Source organism: Squalius cephalus (assembly GCF_949319135.1).
Source record: "Squalius cephalus genome assembly, chromosome: 9".
NCBI lineage: Eukaryota > Metazoa > Chordata > Actinopteri > Cypriniformes > Leuciscidae > Squalius > Squalius cephalus.
In genome coordinates, this window is record NC_137130.1 from 11,799,033 (window position 1) to 11,824,059 (window position 25,027).

At 36.3% G+C, this 25,027-nt stretch overlaps 1 protein-coding gene across 5 annotated transcripts in view; it reads right to left on the reverse strand.

Moving 5' to 3' along the window:
• The window catches only part of lrp1bb (low density lipoprotein receptor-related protein 1Bb), a 327,007-nt gene that overhangs the window by 218,988 nt on the left and 82,992 nt on the right, over positions 1-25,027 (reverse strand). For all 5 annotated transcript variants that reach the window (XR_013822391.1, XM_079882312.1, XM_079882311.1 and 2 more), the window contains exon 2: positions 2,016-2,138. Coding sequence is in view for 4 of the 5 variants with exons in the window: in XM_079882312.1 (XP_079738438.1) it covers positions 2,016-2,138 (123 nt within the window). In the remaining variant the exon portion in view is untranslated. The remainder of the gene's footprint in view (positions 1-2,015; positions 2,139-25,027) is intronic.

Consider the following 25,027-nt stretch of genomic DNA (forward strand, 5'->3'; position numbering starts at 1 on the left):
CCAGCTCTGTCTCAGAACAAAGACTTTAAATAAATGTAGTCCTTTCTATGAAGAATCAAAACTAATGAAGTGTCTTAGCATAAAAAGGTGAGGATAAATTAGAGCAGTCAAAACAGAAAGTGGGGAAAGCTGTGCCACTTTTTTTTTTATTATGTTAACCTCTAGTCAAGGAGAAAGATAGAAGTGAAATTAATGCATCACATTATGTTTTAGGATATACACTATCAAATCAAATTAGAAGAAAGTGTAAATAAAAAAAATGTATAAAAAAATTAATAAATAAAAAAATTCCAGTGAAAACTATGGATGCTTGATTCCGCCACGGAATAAAACAATTTAAAAATATTTTTTTATCTCACAATTCTGACTTTGCAAATCTTCAGAATTGGAAGACATAAGCTCGCAATTGCGAGAAAAAAGGTCAGAATTGCAAGTTATAAAGTCAGAATTGCAAGATATAAACTCGCAATTCTGACTTTTTTTCCCGCAACTGCAAATTTATATCATGCAATTCTGACTTTTTCTCTCAGAATTGTGAGATATAAGTGCGCAATTGCAAGTTATAAAGTCCAATTTTAAGGGGGAAAAAATACTGACTCTTTTCTGAAAAAAGTCAGAATTGCGAGATAAAAAGACGCAATTACCTTTTTTTTTCTGTGGCAGAAACAAGCTTTTATTTAAAGCAATGTCGAGGGGTAAGTTGAATAATTGGGGAATATGTGAGCAATTTACACTCCAAGTAAAACCATGAACAATAATGAGTTATTTATTAAAATTAAAGAACAGTTTTTAATAGTTTTTAAAGAACTAAGATTTTATTATACCACATTCCAACCACCAATGGCTGCTGGAAAATATGAAGTATTTGAAAATGAAATTTCAACTACTATGTCCTAGTAGTTGATCAAACTTTTAAGTGGCTGAGGTAGCTTCTCAAGTGCATAAATTCATGTACCAAATTTTTTATTGTTTTCTTTGAAAGGTGGATTTACCTTTGCCAGTGCTCCCTCAGACCTTTGGAAAAGATATTGGCTACCACTTCAAAAAGACCAGTGTATTTCCCAAGTATTTCCTGCATTTTCCTGCGCAAAGCTTATTATGAACACTAGTTGAAGCAGATGGCACATTTCCCCACAGCTAACATTTTGGGAACTTTTTTTGTTTAATCATTAATGGATAATCTTTACCAAAACAATGACTTTTTCTTATGCACATTTTCAATCCTTGGCAACTGTATATGATTAGCCTGTTCTAAACACATAGATAGATACATACATAAATAAATGACATGACAAAAATTGTGCACAGCTTTCTGGATTAAGAGGGCTGCACAGTTTACTCACTGATTTTACCCCACTATCGTAAGCAACACAGTAACCTCAGGGTGCCCAATATGCACAAACACATGAATAAAATTACCCATGTCAGTGGAGTGCTGTTAGTACAGTCTTGCGATAGTAGTCTGTGCTGGCTTCCAAAACACATTAAATCCCACTGCACATTTTGTTGTGAAATGCAGATTGTAATGCATTTCCTATCGATACATAATCTATGGTAATGAGCTCCACAAAATCCCCACAATAAATACACCCGGAATCCATTCTAAAGCATTATAAATAAAACAGAGTGAACATGATTAATCTAAATGATAATAGAATACCAGTGGTGAGAATAGTTGACCCACTGTGCCTGGAATCTGTTATAAATTAAGCTCTTCTGGAAATGCCCTGCATCAACAGGAAGCAATTGGGCACACGGCTTTAGCATAAACTGATCAATCTTTTCGTGAATACAATTAAATATTAAAATCAGGACACTTTCATCACCCTAAAATGCCCAGCTACCATTCCTAGCACTTTGCATGTGAAGTCCAACCTGGAATTAAACAAGGCAAGGAACATAATCATGTGCAGGGTAATGCTGATTTTTGGCGAATGGAGATATGGGAATGTAGAGATGTTTAGGACACAATGATCTGTTTTGAGGTATTGTAGATTGGTGTAATGGTTACTTACATTTGTCCAGAGCTTCATCAGAACCATCTGGGCAGTCTGGTTCCCCATCACAAAGCCAGTTCTCGGACACACAGGTCAGCTGGTCTCCGCACAGAAACTCTCCGACGTCACACAAAATGGGCTCTAATGAGAGAAGGTGGGTGGAGACAGAAATGGAGTATGGAATGAGGTGCAATACAGTCATTAAATGTCTAAATTGCATGATTGTTTAATAAATATAATGATTAGTAAGTACATGTGAAATGCATGAAGTCATACAATGATTCATTATAGTGACATGAACGTAATGACAATTCATTTGACTGAACAGCCAGGCAGGAATAATCTGGATGTGTCTGAAGCCGAATACCTTATTCGAAAAGGCACGAATAATGGCTTCAAAACATATAAATGAATAATTCTGCCAAATAATAGAAGAAATGTTCAGCTGACAGTCACTCCTCGTGTTTTCTGGATAAGAGGTGAGCCAAGGGAAAGCACAATATTATACATAAAACTCTATCATCACTACATAATAATGAGTGTGTGAAGTGAATGAGTGTAAACTTTATAAATGAATTGAGCGCAAATCAAATAGCCGCGTTACCATCTTCGTGAGTCTCTCAGAAATCAGAGCTTGGCAAAAGTAGCCTAATATCAACTAAAATACTACATCACACAAGTTCTACTATTTTATATATGTATATTTAAATGATTTAAACCTTGTAGCCTATGATATGATAGCCTACACAAATGAACGAAATAGGCACAGCACAATCGCAAAATCAGGGTTGCTGTCTCTACAAGTCACTCAGAAACCAAACCAGCTCTCTGTCAAGAGTAATAATCTAAGATACTGAATATACACATTTTCTACTACTTGATGTGTCTATTTAAATGTTTTGAACCTTATATGATAGGCAACACGATTTTTCTCTCTCACCCTCTCTCGGAGACGGCATTTATGTAGCTCCTTCATTTTATCATTTGTTCAGATTTGCATTTGAATTTCTTTCTTCTTCTGAACACAAAAGAAGATACTTTTAAGAATATGGGTAATCAAACAGTTGACGGTAGCCATTGACTTCCATAGTATATGGGAAAAAAATACTATGGAAGTCAATGGTGCCCATCAACTGTTTGGTTACTGTCATTTTCAAAATTAATTTTTTTGTATTCAGCAGAAGAAAGAAATTCATACAGGTTTGGAACAACTTGAGGCTGAGTAAATGATGACAGAATTTTCATTTTTGGGAAAACTATCCCTTTGAGAGAGAGTACAACAGCCTTGCAGTCATGCCCAACAATATTTACAAGAAAAATATGACTATTTGTCAGATCATCAAGTTTCAGGTATCACTCAAATGGGCCTTACATTTCACTTCTAAATCCCTGAATATCCAATTCCAAACATCATAATTTATAAACATATCAAAATGATTATAATCCAAATTGCTTCAATTCCAATTCCAGTTCCAAAATGTTGAGGCAGGAATGCAAGCAATAATTCTATGCATCACTGCTCTCTGTCCTTGCTATGGACCAGCATCACATTACCACACACACACACACACACACACACACACACAATACCCGCTGAGCAAATTCACTATCAAGGGACAGAATTATAAATGTCAAACGGTTTCATCTTGCTCCCGGTTTCTCCATCTGTGTCTTTCTCTTTCAAGCTGCAAGCCTCAAAATTAGGCCACGACCTACTGTATATGGACAGATTTTCTCACTACACCTCGATGTTTAGTGCTGATAGTGGTCCATTTTGGAGCTTGTGTGTAGTGTTTCAATGGTTCCCATTTCCACATACTACGACAGAGGTCCACTGATACATGCCAATGATTCATTTATATAGTATACCTCTACAGGAACAATACCTTGTTCACACTGTGAAAAAAACAAAACAAAAAAAAAACATTTTCCTCAGTAATTTTGTCTTGTTTACCTTTACAAATATCTAAATATTCTTAAATCTTGATGCATTAACGCAAGATATAAAGTCTTGTTTTTTTTCGTTTTTTTTTAACTTCATGCCAGTGGGGTAAAAAATTAAAGCTGCCGTCGGCAACATTTTTTTGATCATATTCAGTGAAATCGACACTATAATCCGACAGAACAACATAAATAAGGTGGTTTTAGAAAAAAACCCAAGCTTCTAACTCCACCTGGAGCGTGTTATTTGTTTTGCAAAAATCCACCACTCCCGGATCATCGGGTCCAATCAGCGCAGGGGGGTGTGAGATCTGACTGTCAAATCACAGGTCGTGCACACGCCACAGATCCCACTCTCCCCTCGCGCACGTTACAATCACATGCACACACCTGAAGTTCGCGCAGTAACGAAGAGTGATGGCGGAAAAGATTCCAATTCCTCGGTTAACCTCAAGAGCAAGGAGGTCAGAGCTTGCAACATTTCTTCTCGACAGGTAATTGTGCTTTATCAACCATTTACTTTATGAGTACTCCATGGTGTTGATCGATGCTGATGAGACGGGCGCATTCACAGAAAATCTGGTGCACACGCACTGACCCTCACGAACTCGATAGGAGGGTATTAGTTAATAGTGGGGGAGGGGCATGAGAGTTGTAAACATTCAAAATTTTGGCTAAGTCCACTCAATCTTCCAGGGTTGCCGACAGCAGCTTTAACTTTAATTTAAAGGGCCGGTTTGGCAGACTGTTTGAAACAAAGTCACTTAATTTTAATAAATCTTTACAGAAAACAACACTTGTTATCTTGAGGAAGAAAAATTAAATAGTGAGGAAGCATTTTTTTTAGATGGCAAATCTACAGCACAATAAATCTACAGTGAAGTATTTCGCTTTTAAAGAAACTGGAAAATCGATGCATGAAGTGGATGTACTAGTATTGAAAATTTTGTCATTTACTCACCTTCATGTTGTTTAAAAATGGCTCAGCGCTGTTTTTGTTCAAATAATACAAATCAAAGGGGTTCAATGGCGTTTGGACCCCAACATTCTTAAAACATCTTTGTGTTCTGCAGTCATACATGTTTGAAATGACACGAGGGTGAGTAAATGATGACAGAATTTTCTTTTTTATGGTTGAACTATGCCTTTAATATCTCACTTACAAATAGGAACTGAACAAAGCACATGTCCTATTGAACATGGCATTTGTGTTTTAAACTGGTGTTTTGTTAGAAATATGCAGACACACATCTTCAGATGTAGCAACAAGGGAATTCAGCACAAGACAACTGATTTCACAAGTTCATTGCACATAATTTGAAAATCCCCAAAAAATGTTATTGCACATCTTACAATAAGAGGCACCGCTGCATCTCTCTCCAGCATGACTGAAGATTAGTTCTATGGTGAAGAATGGATCTAGCAAATTGTTCAAGAGGTGGGTTCTTCTACAATTGATTCAGTTTCTTTAGAGGCACAGTGGCTCTGAAACTCGGCTGGTAATCTGGCCTGATTCAATTCAATGGCAGCTCCACATCAGTCAAAAAGCAATTACAGGGAATATGATGATGGCTGCCCTCTGTCCTTCATTCTTACTAACAAAAACAACAGCAATCCTGCGGCCCCCAATGAATAGTGACGGTGATTTGATTGTTGTAGTGGCTTTAAAAAGAGGTGTCTATATTTTCGGATGAGTGGTTATTGAAACGTATTTCAAGCCAAAGTTATTGCCTAGTACCTAAGCCTGGCTTCATATTTTGCAGTAAAATGTTCACTGACAGTTAAAAAAAAGTTAATCTGAATCAAGTTCAACTGGAGGAAAAATCCAAGGAGAGAAAACGTTTGGCTACACAGTCAGGTCTCTCGATAGAAGATTTCCCAAGTCCAGTTTGAAGGCACCTTTGCAGCCGAAATGGTTACCATTTAAAAAAAAACAAAAAAAAAACTTTCTTTTAGCTGAGGATAGTTTCTTTTTCAAGCAGCAGAAACCCAGAGTGGCATCTGTCCACTGATGTGTACCTGCTTTCATGTTGGGATGCCCTTTAAAGCTTAGCCCAATTTGAATTATTGGAATGACCAGTGACCACTTTACCTTCCCTCTTACCAAAAGAGGCCTTCACTTCTTGACTCGAGTGTTTGATGCTTCCAAAGCTCTCTGTTTCAATAGATTCTCCTTAGACAGTTCAGAAAAACTGCAAGAAAACACTTCAAGCCTGTCAAGGAATAAAATCTTGCATCATTTGTTTTCGGAGGCAAAAACAGAATTTACATCTGAAAGGAGCAAATGCTACACCGAACTGCTAAATGTTGCGGTCATTCGGAGATAATTTTGAAGACATGAGGGAGGAAGATAAAAATAACAATGGAGCAAAATCGCCCCAACTCTTTGATGAGGTAGCGGTAACCCATTACCATAACAGTAGGAAATGTTCAGTGGAGCCTGGACTGGCATTCTATTATGAGCTTCATTTCTGACACAAGCTGCCACCTCGATGAGAAGAGAACTTTGGCTCATTAAAGCTCCTCAGCCTTTGTGTTTCGCCAGCTTTCAATATGCAAAACTGTGACAGGGAGCTGGTGAACAGAAGAGATGGCCTTCAGAACTCTGGATGGATGCTCTGCCAATCTTGTTTGATTATGAGAACAGTTGTCTGATACTAAGCGCCTACGCCACATATAAGCTGAAATCATTTACATGATATTGTTGTTCAATCCAAAAATATACAGCTATAAATCATATTTTTATATATATTTAAAATATATGCTAAATAAATGCATGCACTGCGTGAGAAAAAAATATTGTTCAAGATAAAAGGGCGAGAAAAATACATTTCTAATCTTATAATATAATGTGGGAAAATAAATATAGGCCTTTATGTTAGAAGTTGGACAGACTAGTCGACTTTAATGCTCTGCTATGACGCTTTAAACTTGACATCGACTAGTCGCTAATCATGGCCTATAGAGGCCGCAACCGGACAAGAAATATTCAAAGTCCACTTTTACGCTCCGTTTCCAACAGTTAAAATGACAAATAAATGCAAACTCAGAGAGCACTCCAACAGATACGTTTGATTATACCATTTGGATGGTCAAAATTGATCAGGAGAATGCACATTTTAAAAAGCTTATTGTACACGTAAATGAATCGCCATTCAAAACTAATGCACAGCTGCACTGTAACGCACACACATACAGAGTGTAGCTCACACATTACCTGCAGATTGCACGCACACAGAAACAATCAATCAATCAATTCTGGGATTTATCAATAAAATAGCTTAAAAAATGAAAAGTTCTAGCATATATTTCTAAGTAACTAAAACCCACAGCTTCACTATTAGTAGAGAGACGCTGCCAGGTAGAATTAATTATCATGCAATCACTCTCTCACTAATGCAATTCATATAAATGTAATTTTACTCTCCTACTTTATCTGTATGATTTAGAGAGAGCAGAAATCTGTGAGAACTATAATGACCCAAAGACAAAATTACTGATAAAAATAAGCTGTTCTGTAGGAGTAATAGCCCTGTGGGCAGCTCGGTTGTTATACGCCATAGCTGTGCACAAGGCAACCTGTGTTCGAGTCTCACCTTGAGGTTCAGGCTTATTTGTTCATTAATGACGTCACCAGCGACTAGTCGACGTCGACTCGACTTTCATCACATAAATGTCGACTTAAAAAAATATTAATATATATATTATTGGCAATTTAAATATAATAATGTATTGGACAAATTATATTTATATTGCCAATTTGTGTCCAAACTATATTTATGTAAATAGATTCAAACTTGTACATTAGCATAAAATATATGTTTTTGCCAGATATATGTAAATATTTTTTATTATTATTTGTATATATTCATTTTTTTGCCATCTGGGAAAAGACAGATTCTGAGCTGTAAACAGAGATAAAGCTAAAGAGAAGAAAACAAGAAAACAACTGTTTTAATTTACTTATCTACAATTGTGAGAACCATTAATGAGCCTGAATCAATGAAGCTCCAGTATAACCTTCAAAATGAATTGCTTCACATTTAATTCAAGCCTTAACCGGATGCTCAACAGCTGTTCAAGCCGCTTCAGTCTCATTATCTTTCCAACTGTTCTCTGTCATGCAACGTGGCCTAGACCGTTTCCTTACCTTGACAACCTACTGTGCCATGCTTTCTGATCGCATCTATAATAAAAAAAGACAACATCCCAATTTCCAAACTCAAGAAAGTCTGCTGAGCCACAGAGATCATTAGTGTCAATTAAAATCGAGCTGACAGGGAAGAATTGTGTCAACAGAATGGAACTATCCACTAACCTTGCATCAAAAAGTTATTAGGATGTGTAACTAAAGCTGCATTTTCATGTGAAGGTCAATGTACATAGTAATATGTGACATTCTCCTAGTTGGATTTCATAGGAAATCTTGTTATAAGTCACTCTAAGGCTGTGAAAATCCTTTGAGATTAGTTATGATCCATATAATGCTTCTCTGACACTTGTGAACGGATAAAAATGCTGCATCGTAAACCTTGCGTCTAACACAAACACATCCAACCGTCATCCGCTTCTGTTTTTGAGCTATACAATCCAAGATGGCCAATGAACGGTTTAATTCTCACCTTGACATATACTACATGGTATTTTGATCTAAATGTCAGCTGCCTCAGTTTTGATCAGAAAACCGTGATTAACATTAATATCATCTGACACCTATTATATAAATGTCTTGAGAATGTCATTCGGCAGCAAGATTCACCCATATAACACCAGTGAATGTCAAAGCCAAAATGTTTGTTCTGCTTCACTTTTCATTCATATTGATCTGCGTATCCACCGAAAAAGCACATCAAATGAGGTTCATAGAGACCACGCTCAGGGCTCCAGTTAGTGCCGATGTGCGGCTGACCAGCTGAATTCGAGGGGGGGAGGGGATAATGATGCTCGAAGGTGCCGCACATTTACAAATTCCACAAGGCACTCCATCCAGGAAACACATCCTCTGCCAAAAGACCTTTACCATGGCAACTCTGAGCCAGTCGGACTGTGTGTAGCCAGGCTAGCAGAGAAATCAATGGGAAAGGACAACAGGGCCTTCATTAAGCTCTGCCTGACCTTCACTTTTCCAGTGAGGTCATTTTTATTTTCGAAACAACAGCGGGGGCATGTCAACAAATTATCAAAGGGAACGCAGTCAGATTTTTAACAGCCATTGCCAGAGTAGCCGACTTCTTGGTATAATCTACCTTGTAAACAATGAATTATTCATGAGTGTGACTTTAAATGTACAGTCCTCACAAGATATTCTTCCTTTCATTATGTTGCTTGATGCAAGACAAATAAAGGCACAATGTGATTCTCTTTACACATCAGATGGATTTAAACTCACAATACATTATAGACGAATATGTGCATGTTTCAGAGTTATGTATACAGTGCAAATACAAAAGCAGATGCGTCAAAAGCTATACTGCAAGGGTTCTCAACCTTTTAAACACGTCTGAAACATTTTGTGACTTAACACTGCACCGGTCAAAAAAAAATTAAGCAACACGCTTCTAAGTGGCAGCATTCTTAAGAAAACCAACCCATTTTACTATTTAGTTATTTAATTATTACTGACTTAAAGTGTGAAAAATAGACAATTTGAGGGCACTTATTTTAAGTAAAAATTGTTTCTCACAGAAGGAGTGTACAGATGTGGCCTTTAAAAATGCGCGTCTCAGAGAAAAGAATGCCACAAGCACTTCCGAAATTCTGCGGGATCGTGCAGAAGGGGGATTAGGTGTTGGACGCAGGAAATACTAAAACCTGTAGATGGCAGTAGTGTTTCATGTGGCCATACTGAGTTGACGAAGTATGACGAATACAATGTTTTCTTTTGCCAGTTACATAAACAGTCACATATTCTTCATAAAAATCCGACTCAAACGCGCATCATTTGTCTTATTTTTTTTTTTCCTGTGTACTTACAGTAGAAGAGACGTGATGTAGGCTATGATAACTGAGTCTTATAACACAATAATTTGCGAAGACCTTTAAAGAGACCGAGATCATTTGCGCAATATCATTATCTAATTTTACATTTAGTTCATTTTTGCATCTTAACGTTTTAAATAGTTTTAACATGGTTGTAATGCGCTTTTCTGCATTACACACAGTACTTTTTATACTATCATGTTTCCCTTATAGGCGTCGATTTCGGTGGGGACGGTGGGTACGCACCCACCAGATTTCGTCATGAGTCATTTTGTACCCACCACTTTTAACTTCAGTCCATATTAATTTGACTTTTGGTTCGATTTTTTTTTTTACCGTTTTCAGTGGTTATGAGGAGCTTAATTAATTTAACCTGAGATGTGCGTTATATCGCTTTTTGATCATTCTTTGTGTTGTCGAATTTTGACACAGTTTCATTATTTGTTCATAATAATTTGATTCATAATTATGTCATTTTTTTCTAAAAGTAAAAAAAACAAAGTTTTTTCTAAAAGCAATATTCTAAAGAGATACAAAGACATTGTACGTGTACCCACCAGATTTCGTCATGAGTCATTTTGTACCCACCACTTTTAACTTCCGTTGACCGTTTTCAGTGGTTATGAGGAGCAATATGAGAGAAAAATTTTGTAATCATTGTCTGACACAACAAAAAAATATATAATATTCATTTTATTTTAATTTTCGTGTTCGCATTTATGAGGGAAAAAACAACGTGTCAGTTTACGGTTATGGACGTGAGCGCTCTAAAAGCGGCAATAAAAGTCTGCTTTAAAACTTTCACAGAGACCTCAAACAGAACAGCTGCCTTTCTTTAAATTGAATTTCGTTTTGTATTAATTATATCTTAATTTTAATCAATGTTTCGTGAACCAATTGCCTGGATTTAAGAAGTAAATATAGCAGACAATCACGACATTGGAGGCGCCGGGCGATATCTCATAAATGAACCGAAACTCAGCGTGTAATGCACATTCACATTTACAGTGTATTTAGACACATTTAGACGCATTCATAATCATTACTTTTACCGGTTCTTTGTGGCAAGCTTTATGCGTGCGGTCGTGCGCTTGAGTGCGGCTATATTACGTAAACGCTCATGATCCATAAGTAGGCTAATTAAATTAATATAAAGGGGCGATTTGTCCACGAATTACTTAAATGAACAACTAGCCTAGTATACTAGTCGACTACAAAAAAAAAAAAACTTTTAGTCGAAAGCAGCCCGTATTCCACATATTTTCGAACCAGGCAACAGGACATCTGTGTTGAGCGAGGCCGTGGACCCTGAGCGGAATGAACGAGCGGAGCGGAATATTCAGAAATGCGCTCTCCACTCACGAGCTCTGATCGGAACAAACCCGAACCTCACTGTCTGCTGAACTTGCAGAATCATCAAAATATAATATTTTCTAAAGAAGAATTTTAAAACTTTATTGGTGGTAGTTGAGAAGAATTCCTCTTTCCATATCTAAATCATTTCGAGTGCAATATAAATGTATCATATTGTTATTCTTATTATATAAGAATAATACGTATTTTTTACAACATTTTTAACATATAGAGAATACAAGTTTAGCGTGTTGTGTGTATTTCCTAATTATAAGCTTTTGGTGAAATTGCAACAAAACTAAAAGAGTAAAAGTGCATAAAAACATAAAAACATGGCGTCGTCTCAAGAAATATCTGCGTACACACTAAACCACTGAAACCGACTCAAAACGATGTAGCCTAGTATACATACCAGACCAGGCACTGCAATTCTGCCACAGACATACACTAAAAACGGAGAAGACTTAAAGCATGCGCATAAACCTTGCGCGCTATACAACAATAATATTAGGCACAGTAGCTTCTTTTTTTTCTTTTCTTTTTTTATCAAGAACTTTGTTGAACAATATGAACAACCATAAATGGTCTGGTACAAAATATGAGTCACGATATTCGATAGTTAACGGATGCATAAAGCTTGCCACAAAGAACTGACAAAAGTAATCATGTGTCAAATATAGCAAGGAGACATTTTAATTGTTTACTAATCAACTAGTGTTTTATGTGTCAGTCAAAGATGTTGACAATGCTGACTCGTCATCTTCGCAGATATTGTGAACGTGCCTATAGAGAGAAATGCACACTTACAAAAGAGAGTTGTCTGTTTCTTTTCGTTTTGAATTGTTTTGTTTAAAAGTGGACATTTCAAGCTTTCTAGATACATTTCTGAGTTTCGGTTCATTTATGAGACGAGCTCAGTTCACGAGCAATGCAAGTTATATCGCGCCGGTGCCTCCATTTCCTGATTAAATCGTCTTAAATGCGTCTCCGTGTGGACAGAAACCAATGTAATCTTCCTGATTTAATCACGTAAAACACAAGTCTAAACACAAGCACCACTCTTCTGAATGATGGTAACCACAAACCTCCAAGAGTTTGTAAACCAATTGTTTGTAAAACATATTTAATATTTACAAATTCAAAAAAAAAAAAAAAAAAAAATGTTTTACAGTGTATAAATAAAACGACATGAAGAAAGTTATTTCCAAAATGTAATTAATTGCACAGTCTTTGTTTTAGCTGCTTGTTTTAGCTGCTACCAATTGCACAGAGTCAAGAAATTACAACCACCCACCCCCCAGGTCTGCCGATTCAACCCCCAATGCTAATCGATCTCCTCTCAGGGAATCAAAAGAAAACCGGTTTTTCCAGTTTTCACCAGCGTGTGGGCGGGGTTTTAATCCCTTGCAGTTCCTTTGTTTAAATGCTATTTAAGCAAATATACTATACATACGCTTTAAGTTATTTCAAATTAATGTTTATAGCTTAATTTGTTGATATCGCGTAACTTAATTTGACATATGTTGATATAACCAACTGACATTGTAGATTCCATTGCATGCCAGGAAGAGGCTTATGCTTTGTTTTAAGTAATGAGCATTTACTATAATATAGCCGCACTCAAGCGCACGACCGCACGCATAAAGCTTGCCACAAAGAACCGGTAAAAGTAATGATTATGAATGCGTCTAAATGTGTCTAAATACACTGTAAATGTGAATGTGCATTACACGCTGAGTTTCGGTTCATTTATGAGATATCGCCGGCGCCGGTGTCGTGATTGTCTGCTATATTTACTTCTTAAATCCAGGCAATTGGTTCACGAAACATTGATTAAAATTAAGACATAATTAATACAAAACGAAATTCGATTTAAAGAAAGGCAGCTGTTCTGTTTAAGGTCTCTGTGAAAGTTTTAAAGCAGACTTTTATTGCCGCTTTTAGAGCGCTCACGTCCATAACCGTAAACTGACACGTTGTTTTTTCCCTCATAAATGCGAACACGAAAATTAAAATAAAATGAATATTATAATTTTTTTTTGTTGTGTCAGACAATGATTACAAAAAATTTCTCTCATATTGCTCCTCATAACCACTGAAAACGGTCAACGGAAGTTAAAAGTGGTGGGTACAAAATGACTCATGGCGAAATCTGGTGGGTACACGTACACTGTCTTTGTATCTCTTTAGAATATTGCTTTTAGAAAAACTTTTAGTTTTTTTACTTTTACTTTTAGAAAAAAACGACATAATTATGAATCAAATTATTATGAACAAGTAATGAAACTGTGTCAAAATTCGACAACACAAATAATGATCAAAAAGCGATATAACGCACATCTCAGATTAAATTAATTATATAAAAAACAGGGAACATTTTGTAAAAGCAAAACTGAACAAAATGCATACTTAAAATAATTGTATTAGGCTATGTGTTACCGAATATTTAATACCACTTCCCCATAATGTTGTAATTATTTTTTTAAAACAACATCTGTCAAACTGTCAATCAGATACCTCTTATCTGGTCATTTTTATTTTATTTTAGAAGTCATAACTGTTGATCACCCTTTGTATGGAATTTGTGAATATGAATATTTAGAAGATTTACAAACTGTCGGCAAGACCTCAAACCAACCCCGGACATTCTGAGACTAACGTGGAAAAATCTTTATGCTTAATGCATTAAGACAGTTCAATTAAAATATTTATTAATAATGTAATGGCAAATCAGATGCGCCCAAAATATAAATGCTACGCGTTGAGCTGCAACATTACCTCACAAGAAATATCTGCACAAGAACAATCACACAAGAAATATTTTCACGAATTAAGAATCTGGGTAAGTCGCATTATTTAATTGCATTATGTTAGGATGATTTTGTGTATATATATAAAAAATACTGCTGGGTTTTTACAGGCAGAGTCACGTGTATTATGCTCACACTAAATTCTCTGTTGCACTTATATAAATGCGCATTGCATGCACAATCATCTTAATAGTTGTACAAAAAAGTTATGCGCTACTGGCAAGAACGTCACTTTGCTGTTTTAATAAAAGCAATGTTAAATATTCTGCATGCACTCATCTCCTGGAAACCACAGCAATGACAAAGCATATAAAAATTCGTAAACGTTGTCCAATACCCCTTCTTGTCTTAATGAACCTTTTGCATTTACAAATATTTTCAAATGTCTGTATAATACAGTAGCCTACTGTAAATATTTGTGTCTATTACTATTTATAATTTATATTTTATTGTGGATGTTTTCTCACAATCGTGACGTAATGAAGTAAAAGAAAAAATCTAACGTAAAGTTGTTTTTTATGCGCCACCTGGTGGATATTCTGTGAAGCGAAACACATTGAGGGAATTTGTAAGTAGCGCCCCCCGAAAGCACTTGCAGAATTCTGCGAGACTCTACGAGACGAATTGCCGAATGCCGCGGGAGAAAACGCGCGTTTTTAAAGGCCAGATCTGTACACCACTCAATCCACCTCAGTTAATGTTCATTGCAAAAATTAGAGTACGTCTTCACAAGAGACATAGGCCTATTCCAAGCTGTGAACAGAGATAAATCCAGAGAGAAGGTTAAAGAACAGGTTAAAAAACAAAAGAAAATTTGAAATGAGCTTATATTTTATAGCTGTAGAAATTATGCTATAAATAAGACACAGTTCATATAAATCTCTCATGACTCATTTGCATCTAGTGACCTCTATATTTATCAGACATCAGAATTGTGCGAAATCTCTTTCCTCCACTCAAGGTCATATTGACAGCTGGCATTCTTAACAATGCTGAGTCTCATTTATGGGTTTATATCCCTTCTCATGCCATGATTATCAATCAGGGAAGATAATGGGCACTGAAGCAGACAGTATCTCAGTCCCTCCATGAGGTGAACCACCAGTCAAGGTTCCCTAAACAACATGTCTTCCTGAGGTAGCCGTGAAGGGTTCTATTCTCTCAACATCATTGTTTCATTACAGCCAAGAAAGATTGCCTCTGAAGCACTGATAACAGAAAAAAACACTCAAAAAATACACCATAATATTTAAATTTGCACAATTAAGATGTGTTTTGAGTTCCTTGAAATCCATAGTACCCATTTTTAAGAAAGAGATAAGAGCCTTTTACTCAAATGAGCACTTGACAGAGACTTTTTTTTTTTATCCACTTTAGACCATTATTTCCAGTAGGAGTCTCCCGCTGTGTGGGAAGCAGCAGAGGGGGGCTGTGTTTAAGATGCCCAAACTCTTCTGATATTGCAGCTTTGCAGTTTATCTGCCGATGAAATCAGCGGGTTCACGCAGTAGGAAATCTCCTTCAGAAGATCTGATTAGTCTCATTCCACTAAAATCGGGGAAGCGCATGTCATATCTAAATGCAAAGTTAGCGTAACAATATCAAGTTGGAGCCTAAAGCTGCTAATGATCCTGAATCTGAGGTAAAAAAATAATGGGTTATAACTGATGTTTTGGCTGAAGTTAATATGTATGTAATCATTATCATGCATGTGGGTGGTAATAAGTACGGCTGAATGGGCTAATCTTATAAAGTGTTGCTCCGTATGCTGAGATCATTTGAAATGCAACAGTATAATGTGGGTGGTTGCGAATTGCTGAATTAAACCGCTGTTCGCACTCTCAGGTGTTCTGTACAGTAAGGGTTTATCCCCCAGAGGCAGTACAGGAGGTTAAAACTCTGACTATTCAGTTTGTCTATTTGCATCTTTCCATATTTATGTCATTATTTGGACTCACGGTCCTAATGGAGAAAAAGTCACTTAGCTAATTTGCATAAACCCAGGATACCGCAATTATCAACAGACCCTGCCATTCTCCAGAGACTTTAGAGCTATCCGCTCTTACCGCGGGAACAATTAACATAACCGCTTCATCTATTGGCATGCATTTAAACTAAGGCTTTTTTCCACCTTTTACAAGACCATACAAAAACTACAGCAAATTCAGTCACTATTAAATCCATAAATTATTAGATAAACTACAAAAAAGCACATCGCTTTTGAATTATGAAGCCCTTGATTTCCAAGCAAGGGCTGGTACAGTCATTGCCTCAGGTCTAGAAGCTCAATGAGATAAGGAAATGATGAACGAACTAAAGAATCATTACACAGGGCTGAGTGTGAGAAGTTTTCTTCCCATGGGCTTAAAGCATGGCTTCTATTTGTAATTACCTAAACTGCTTTTTAGCAGCTCATTGACATGCTTTGAGCAAAAGAAAAGGATAGAGTAAAAAGGAAACCTAAGTTTGTTCTGAAGTCTAAAAAGGGAAAAAATCCATATAACCTCCAGAAACAGAGTGTGAAAGATTAAAAAAAATAAAAACAACATTGCTTCAAAGCTTATTGACAGATGTTTTAAGTGCACCATTGTCTAATAACAGCTTAGAACTTTTGACAAAAGATTAAAAACTATTTCAAAAGCTCTTATAAGAGATGTTTTTGAAGCCTGATGTCAGATTCAAAATGAAAGTATGCTATCAAAAAGTCCAAACTGTTTTGACAACCATTAATAGTGACAAGGAGCCAATGATTTTTTTTTTCAACAAAATCAATATTAGCTTTACTGTTATATAGGTCCGGTTAGACTCTAATAAACAAGTAGAAGAGCAAAACGAGGCCTGAATGCTTCATTTAAATCCATCATGTGAGTCGATCACCGCTTTTTAAAAGCCTTATAAATTGTGAGAACGGAGAGAGGGTATGGCACATCTAAGGCTGCAAATGATTCAATCTATTAGCTACTGTATATCTGCTTCTGCAGGTAGAAGAATGGAGGACATAAAATAATCTGCTGTGAAAGACCTCTAGAGAGCAGTAAAGTTTGACCTGGCATTAACTATAGAGGAAATGAAGTAATATGGGAGGCTGTGTTAAGATAAGACGGTCATATGCACAAGCATGATTCGTCGAAAAGGTGCACGTACGGAGCATGTGAGTGTTAAGGGTCATAAGGCTCTGTCATGCTGAATGGCAATTGGCTGAATTGATTTCACACAATCTTGAACCTCAGGGCTCAGTATTGATCCCGCTAGCTTTTGATTTTCACACACAATGAACACTCACACAACAGCCCATTTCAAATGATCCATCTTCAACATCCCGAGGTAAGATAAAAGCAATTGAACTTAAGTATTTTTAAAAAGTTTTCAAAGATTAAAATGCACGCAAATACAGGCTCTGTCAGTCTAGAAAACTAGAACATTAATAAAAAACATTATACAAACAATGATGGGCTATAAATTGGAAAATTGGCTATTTGCAATAAGCAGAAATGGTATCTAATTACAGTGGTCGGACTCATTACTTGACATGTGACCTATTCATACAGCCAGTTAACAATGTTGTTAGCAGCACTGTGCATTGTTAAAAAGGATAATATCCAGACACGCCGTTCATCATAATTATAGCATGTAATAGCAGGTATAGCATCTAATACACACACAGCAACAGCAGATGCATATGAATAAATCTAGTTCCATTGTCAGGGAGGTAGAGCTTCACTGAAAGATGATTCATAACTGACTGACATAAAGCGCTTTGAAATTTAATTGTTTCATTATGCAGGCAAATAAATCTGTTAATCATAATGCATTCACACCACGGACGATTACAATAATACTTGGGGAATACAACTCAGTCAGAGACAAAGCATTGATGATTTTGAATTATGAGTGAATGATGAAATGCCATAAATCAGGATAAATGATTTAGAGGTGCAAGATATATTGCCGGCTGATATATTTGGTATAACTATGTATTTCCTTGGTACATTATTGTTTAAGTAAACAAGAGCATATTAGTAATATTTAAATCACAGACATTAGTTACAACTACATTAGTAACAATGTTGAACCTCACAACCTCACAATTCATATTATTCAGTTTTCTATTCAGTAATATGTCTTTTTGGGCCTTCAAATGCATCTGTATTCAAACTGTGCGTGTGGTGGTGACAGCCCGGGTGCTACAGTGATGGTGTACTCATTAAAGGCCAGCGAAAGGGTTTTTCTCCTGGGAAACCCTTAGATGTGTGGATAAAGCTGTACACAGGAAAGGAAATATATGTCCTTTTCAACTAGTGTCAGTAGCCAACTTGTCTTTTCATTCAGCACACATTTGCTTCACCAATGTTTTCCATTTTGTTCCCATTGTGCTAGTTTTGCTTGATTCCCACCCTTGGCATCTCATTCTTAACATATTTGCTTTCTACGTTTGCACGTATTATTTATGAATGTGACATTTGGGATCGCTTCCAAACTTCAGTTTCTAATATTTAAAACAACAGTTACAGAGAAAGATTATTTTTGTGGTATCTGGACTGACATACAGTCCATTTTCTAACATTCATTATTAACTCTGAAAATGCCTGAAGGACTAAAATGCCAAATGTCTTGGATCTCAAAAAAAACAAAACAAAAAACAAGAAATAAAATTAGATAAAATCTAAGTTATGGTAAGTCATCATAGGAACATCGTTAAAAAGGCACAGAATTGTTTGGTATTTTAAGAACAACTTTCCTTTATTATCTAATGCACTTTGTATAAACCCAGACTTCACCAAGCATTTCATATAAACCTAAATTTCTGATCCTCGCTTTATACTAGGGGTGTGTAACAATATATCATGTCACAATATATCGCAATACAAAAATGCAACAATATGTATCGTGGATAGTGACAATATGTATTGTGTGTGAAAAAATTCTAGTCTACAGAGTTGTAGTGTCAGTACTAGGGCTGAACGATATTCTGTTTTAACATCGACATCGCAATGTGCGAATGAGCGATATTCACATCGCCGGAACATGCGATGTGAAGGGTAACGTTAGTAGTACCCATAGTATATTAAGAGTACGGTAGCACCAGGTTAGCACACCGTAAACACGAGTTTGTTGTATGGCTTTTTGCTGGGGTGACATACGCGTTCTGCGTGCCTGCACAGTGATTGGTTCGCTGTGCCGCAGCTCACCGCGCTCACCGCTCACAGCCAACATTCAAAAATGCGCGACGAAGAGGATCCGCCGCAAAAAAAGTCAAAATCAGCTATTTGGGACTAGCCTATTTCGTCTACAAAAGGAGGATGTTGTCCAAAAAGAGGTAGGCTACTTTGCTGGAGTGTTATAAAGTTGTGGATGGTTGTCTTTTTTAAAAATTCGTTTATTTTTCGTGTTCGCATTTATGAGGAAAAAACAATGTTAGGCTACGTGACATTATGGACGCGACCGTTATGAAAGCGGCTCTAAAAGACTGCTTTAAAACTTTCACAGAGACCTCAAACAGAAAGCACAAAGCCTTTCTTTAAAACAAATTTCGTTTTGTATTAATTGTATCTTAATTTTAATCAGTATTTCATCATCCAATTTCCTGGATTTAATATATAAAAATTAAATATAGCAGCTAGCGCCTGAACTGGAGATTAAGCTATGATCCATGAAACGAAACTCAGCGTAAAAGGTAGCCTACTCGCCTCACACACCTAAAAAAAATGTAAAATATATCTATTATCTACAGAAATCTCTACTTTTAAACAGAACCATTAAAAAAATATATAGCTATATTTAATCTGTATGAAAAGTGCATTTCTCCCGATCACTGCTGCGAAGATCGCGAGTCAGTATTGTCAACTTCATCTTTACAGAAAACACTTGTTTATTAATAAACAATTAAAATGTCTCATTGTAATATTTTACATATTATTAATCATTACTTTTGCTGGGTCTAGGTGCCGTTTACATGAACGCGTCACTGAATCAGCACAGAAAACAAAATTTTAGAAGAACGTTAGGTCCTGCGTAGAACGTTCACCGAATTCTGAGAGAAATATGTTTCTGGAATAAAATATTAAGTGGCCTTTTTGTTACTTGTAATGAAGCCTGCTTATTAGTGAAATTATTAATAACATGGAATGGTAATTATTGACTTTAGCCTGGATTGATGGCTCGCAATATCGCGATATATATCGTTGGGAAAAAAATATCGCAATGTAATTTTTTTTCCAATATCGTGCAGCCCTAGTCAGTACTACATTAAACTACTATATATTATGTTGAATATAATGTATAATAATGCAATGGGGGAATATTTGTGGGTCCTGATAATGCCAAATGTCCAGTAAAAAGTGGCTTACCTTATTTTAAATATATCTAGTCAGTGAAAGATTCTGGATTTTAAGCTTCAGAATAATGCATTTTTTTTTATTCTGGTGTCACCATTGTCCTGTGAATTGGGTTACCAGCACCAAGTCCAAGCCTATTCATTTACACCCACAATGTAATATCAAATTTAGCATTTTAATCAACAGCTCATTTTTTGTTAACCTTTTACCATATGTCTTGGAGTATCAAAATAATATTTTATACTAATCGAATCGTGACATGAGGGTATCGTTACACTCCTAATTTATACTAATCAGATCTTGCGGGTAATGTCCTCCAACCTCAATGCTCTTTTATTAAATGTCTAGTGCTACACATTCACAACATAAATTTGGTGCTGCATTTCCTAGTAATAGTTTTATGGGATAATTTAAAAAGGTTAGTACATTTCTAGGAAGGTTAGTAAGTATTTTGACTGCACATCCTTAGAGATGCTGACTAACCTCAAACATTTCAACACTAAATTTAATAAAAACCACTTTCAAGCTCATTTCAGCCTATTCATTTGAGGCTTATTCATTTTGCTTATAGTGGAATCAAATCATTTTTGCGGAACACTCAATACAAAATACACTGCACTGCTTCAAGCTTCCAAAGTGGATCTAAAATAGCAGCCAAAAAGACCTGGTACGAAGCCTGTCACTGAAAAAGAGTCATGTCACTTCAGCTATTCCAGACACAAATAATGCTGTTCACTTTTTCCACCCTAAAAGGCTCAGAGAGCCTTCATTTTTTTCCTCTCTGACAGGTAAAACCAGAATTATACCCCCTCACTCTCTCTGTGAACAGCAGAAACAGGCATTCAATGGTGTGTGGTGCGCTGTTTTGTCTCAGTGTGGTGTGCCTTCAGGGCCCCCATCTGTGCGGCATTGCAGTGTAACCTAGCCAGGTCGGAGGCGGAGCACCAACTGTTGCTGTTATAGCCACTAAAGAAGCTACTATATGATCTCTGTATGTGCCGTCGTGAGTATTACGTCATCGGATCCTGGTCCTCTTTGCATGCTTTAAGGGAGGCTGGGTGAAAGCAGTCACCTTAACGCAGCTCTCACCCAACCCTTCGCTCTTTGAGCCACACTGCTGCTTTTGGGGTCCAGTCACATCCTCGACTAATGCCCAAGTGGGCTTAATGGTTTCTTTCTTTGGTCGGGTTGATATTATATCGCTGTTTATTTATGTTTGTGCAGATTTGGTGCAGGTTTGTGTAGATTTGTTTTTGTGTAGATTTGTACTACTGTTGCTACCCTCAGGGTAGTGATTCTTACTGTTTAACAACAATCTCCATCAATTGTATCGATTACCGCCATGCAGTAGTAACAGTTAGTGGTTTCGGGCTATTTTGCAATATTATGATTTGTAATTAGCTGAAATTAGAATTTGGGGTGATCTTTATACTTTTGTGACAGTATAATTCTTTGTTTTTGTCTTTAAAGTGTACAGTTCTGTGATATTTAATTATTTTGTTTATTTTCAGTGTATTGTAATTCATGTTCTTCTTGGATTTTGTTTTGTTACATTTTGATTTAGTTTGATTTATTTTCCTTCTAATGTGATCTTTTTTTGTTTCTTTTCTTTTTGTAGGAGCTGAGTGCTTCCTGAAGCGGGCTGGTTCTTTGCTGCACATTGTGCTATACTTCACCAAGGGTTGTCATTATGGCTGTGTCACAATTGCGGTGTCATTATTTGCAGTGAACTTCGAGGGTGTGATTCTGATTGACGGGGTCCTTTTGTGTACCTGGTGCAGTCAAACTTGCCCGCTCTCACAGAGGAAGCCTCAGCCCATGCAACGATTGTTCATTTTCCTTTTATTCGGTTTCATTTGACCAAATGCATATTTGAGTGTGACTGGCCAACTGTTTTAGCTTTATTAAAAGATTATTTTTGTACGGGAACTCATGCCTCTTGCCTTTTCTAAGTGGAAATTAATTGTGTCTTTATTTGGATTGTTTTTCCCCGTTATTTCGGGGTGGCGGAGTCGCTAACAGTGTTGGGTAAGTTACTTTAAAAAAGTAATTAGTTATGGTTACTATTTACTTCTCACAAAAAGTAACTGAGTTAGTAACTGAGTTACATCATTACAAAAGTAACTAATTACCAGGTTAAGTAACTATTGCATTACTTTTAAAAAAAATAAAAATTAAATATGTGAAATAACTTGGATACCCCCAATATTAAATATGTTAAATTAATGAAATGGACACTAAACAGAATAAATTATACATTTTTATTATAAAACATTGTACACTAATCCTACACTATTTTAATGTTACTGTGGGACAATGTGAGAGACACCTATTAACTTAAATATTAAAATGTTATCATTACTATTATAGTGGAACAACAAAACACAATAGATGGTTTAGAACTTTTAATATTTATTGCACAGACCACAACTGGCCAACAAATAAGTCTAAAAATAAATTATGCTGCTTAAGAAATGTACCAAAAATAAATAAATAGTAATGAAAAATATACATACACATACACTCTTTGTAGTGCAAATCAAAATGATAAAACTAACACACCTTTACAACTGGTAGACATACTGTATAGCCTACTTGAAGTATTTTCTTCCTCACAAAAGTAAACAGTTTTACAAAAAGTGCTCTCAATATAATACTGAACAATGTACCAACATAAATAATAATAATAAAATATAATATTTTGGGGTTTTATTTTTATAACCTAGAGAGGACTTCATAATCAGAGGTTATTTAAGCCAAATTCTAGTCGTGTTTGCCACACGTGTTCACAGCCAGTCAAACAAAGATGTTTTCTGGGAACGTTACCTGCAGGTTATTTTGGAGTTTTATTTTATAACCATATAAACTAATTAAAACACTGCAGATGATACCAATATGCTACAGAGATTATTCTAATGCTGAAATGTGTTATTTATTTATAAACAAACTATATTATGCTCAGACACATTCAGTCTCCCTCGCGCACTGTCGAACGCGCTCTCGGACACACTCGGTCTCTCTCGCGCACTGCCGAGCGCGCTCGCGGCTTCGCCTCACTTTTGTCCAGTCCGGTGCCTCATAAACACACACACACCAGAGAAAAAAACTTTGCAGGTCCTATGGTTGAGAGAGAGGATAAAAACCGCTTTAGTGAGCTCAATTATAGTAACGCCGCATTTTATTGTCAGTAATGGTAACAGCGTTGTAACGGAGGAAACAGTAATTAGTTTGATTACTCGTTACTCGTTAAAAAAATAGTAACACCGTTTATTTATAATGCCGTTATTCCCATCACTGTTCGCTAAGAATCGAGCCACTTGCTACATGTGTAAAGTTCATAAATTATGGAATGAGTCCAATTCAGCTACAAGCAGCTCAGGAGAAAACAGTGATGTTATCATCCAGCTCAGTTCAATTCTCATCCAATAGCCTCAGTACAGTCAAACTTTCATTTTATATATGTCATATACATTTCAGTTTATATACGTCACTAACATGGTCAGGGGAAGGTGAAGGTTGGGTCAATTAAATGGTTTTGACAGTGATGTCTTCATACTCACACTGAGTACCCATTCAATGTCCACTTGGTCAGCAATAAAACTGATGAGCTGAAATTTTTCCTCACAAAGAAACTGGATTTCTCCCTTACTTATGCATTCCATTTCATAAAAGCCTGGTAGAATGTCTTTACACCTGACACAGCAAACGGATGCTTCTTTTCCAGTTCACTTCAAGATAGACATTGCACACATACATCATGCATCTCTACACACTCCTGTAGAGCAAAATAAATCAATGGGTAAATGTAACAGGACTTGAAACACGTTTCTGCTGTATTTAATTTTAGGTTGTCATTAATATTACTACAAACATAATACACATAAAATAATTTCCTTTTCTTAAACATGAAAACAAAAAATAATTTTAAGGCTCTTGGACAGCTGTTTTATGTGTGGGCAATAGGCCTACAAGTACAGTTCCTATCTACTTGAATGGAGAAAAAATTAAATCTCCACAAGTCCTTGTTAAATTCAAAACATATTTCTTATCAGCAGTAAGACCTGACAGCAGCAGTAGAATAGCTTCTTCAAATCATGCTCAAAAACCATATGTTTTAGGCTGATCCAGTTCATTTCACATGGACCGTCTAGAGTAAACAAACTCTGATTAACCAAAATACGTGATTTCCATTCCTACAGCAGCCATAATGAGTGTCATAATTTCTCCCATTTATTTGCCTATGAGTGGCCTGTCCCCTAGCCTTATAAACTTTCTGCATTAACAGATGGTGTGTTTTTTTTTTTTTTTTTTTCATTCATTTTTTTAGGTTTAACAAAGCAAAAAAAGAATTATTTCCAAGTGTCCTATGGAACCCCCTGGAGTATACGTACCCCTGGTTGGGAATCACTCACTCCAGAGGATTAAAACTGGCACACAAGCACAGGAACTAGATGCAAAACATCATAATTCACTCCACTTTGAAATCTGGATTATGCAATGGCCTTCTTAATCCTTTTAGTTATTTAAAATCACATTAGAGTTCAGATAGAGCCGGGTGTTCCACATGGTGGAGTTTTTTTCCCCCTCGTGTTGACACCCCAGGCACTAGTGC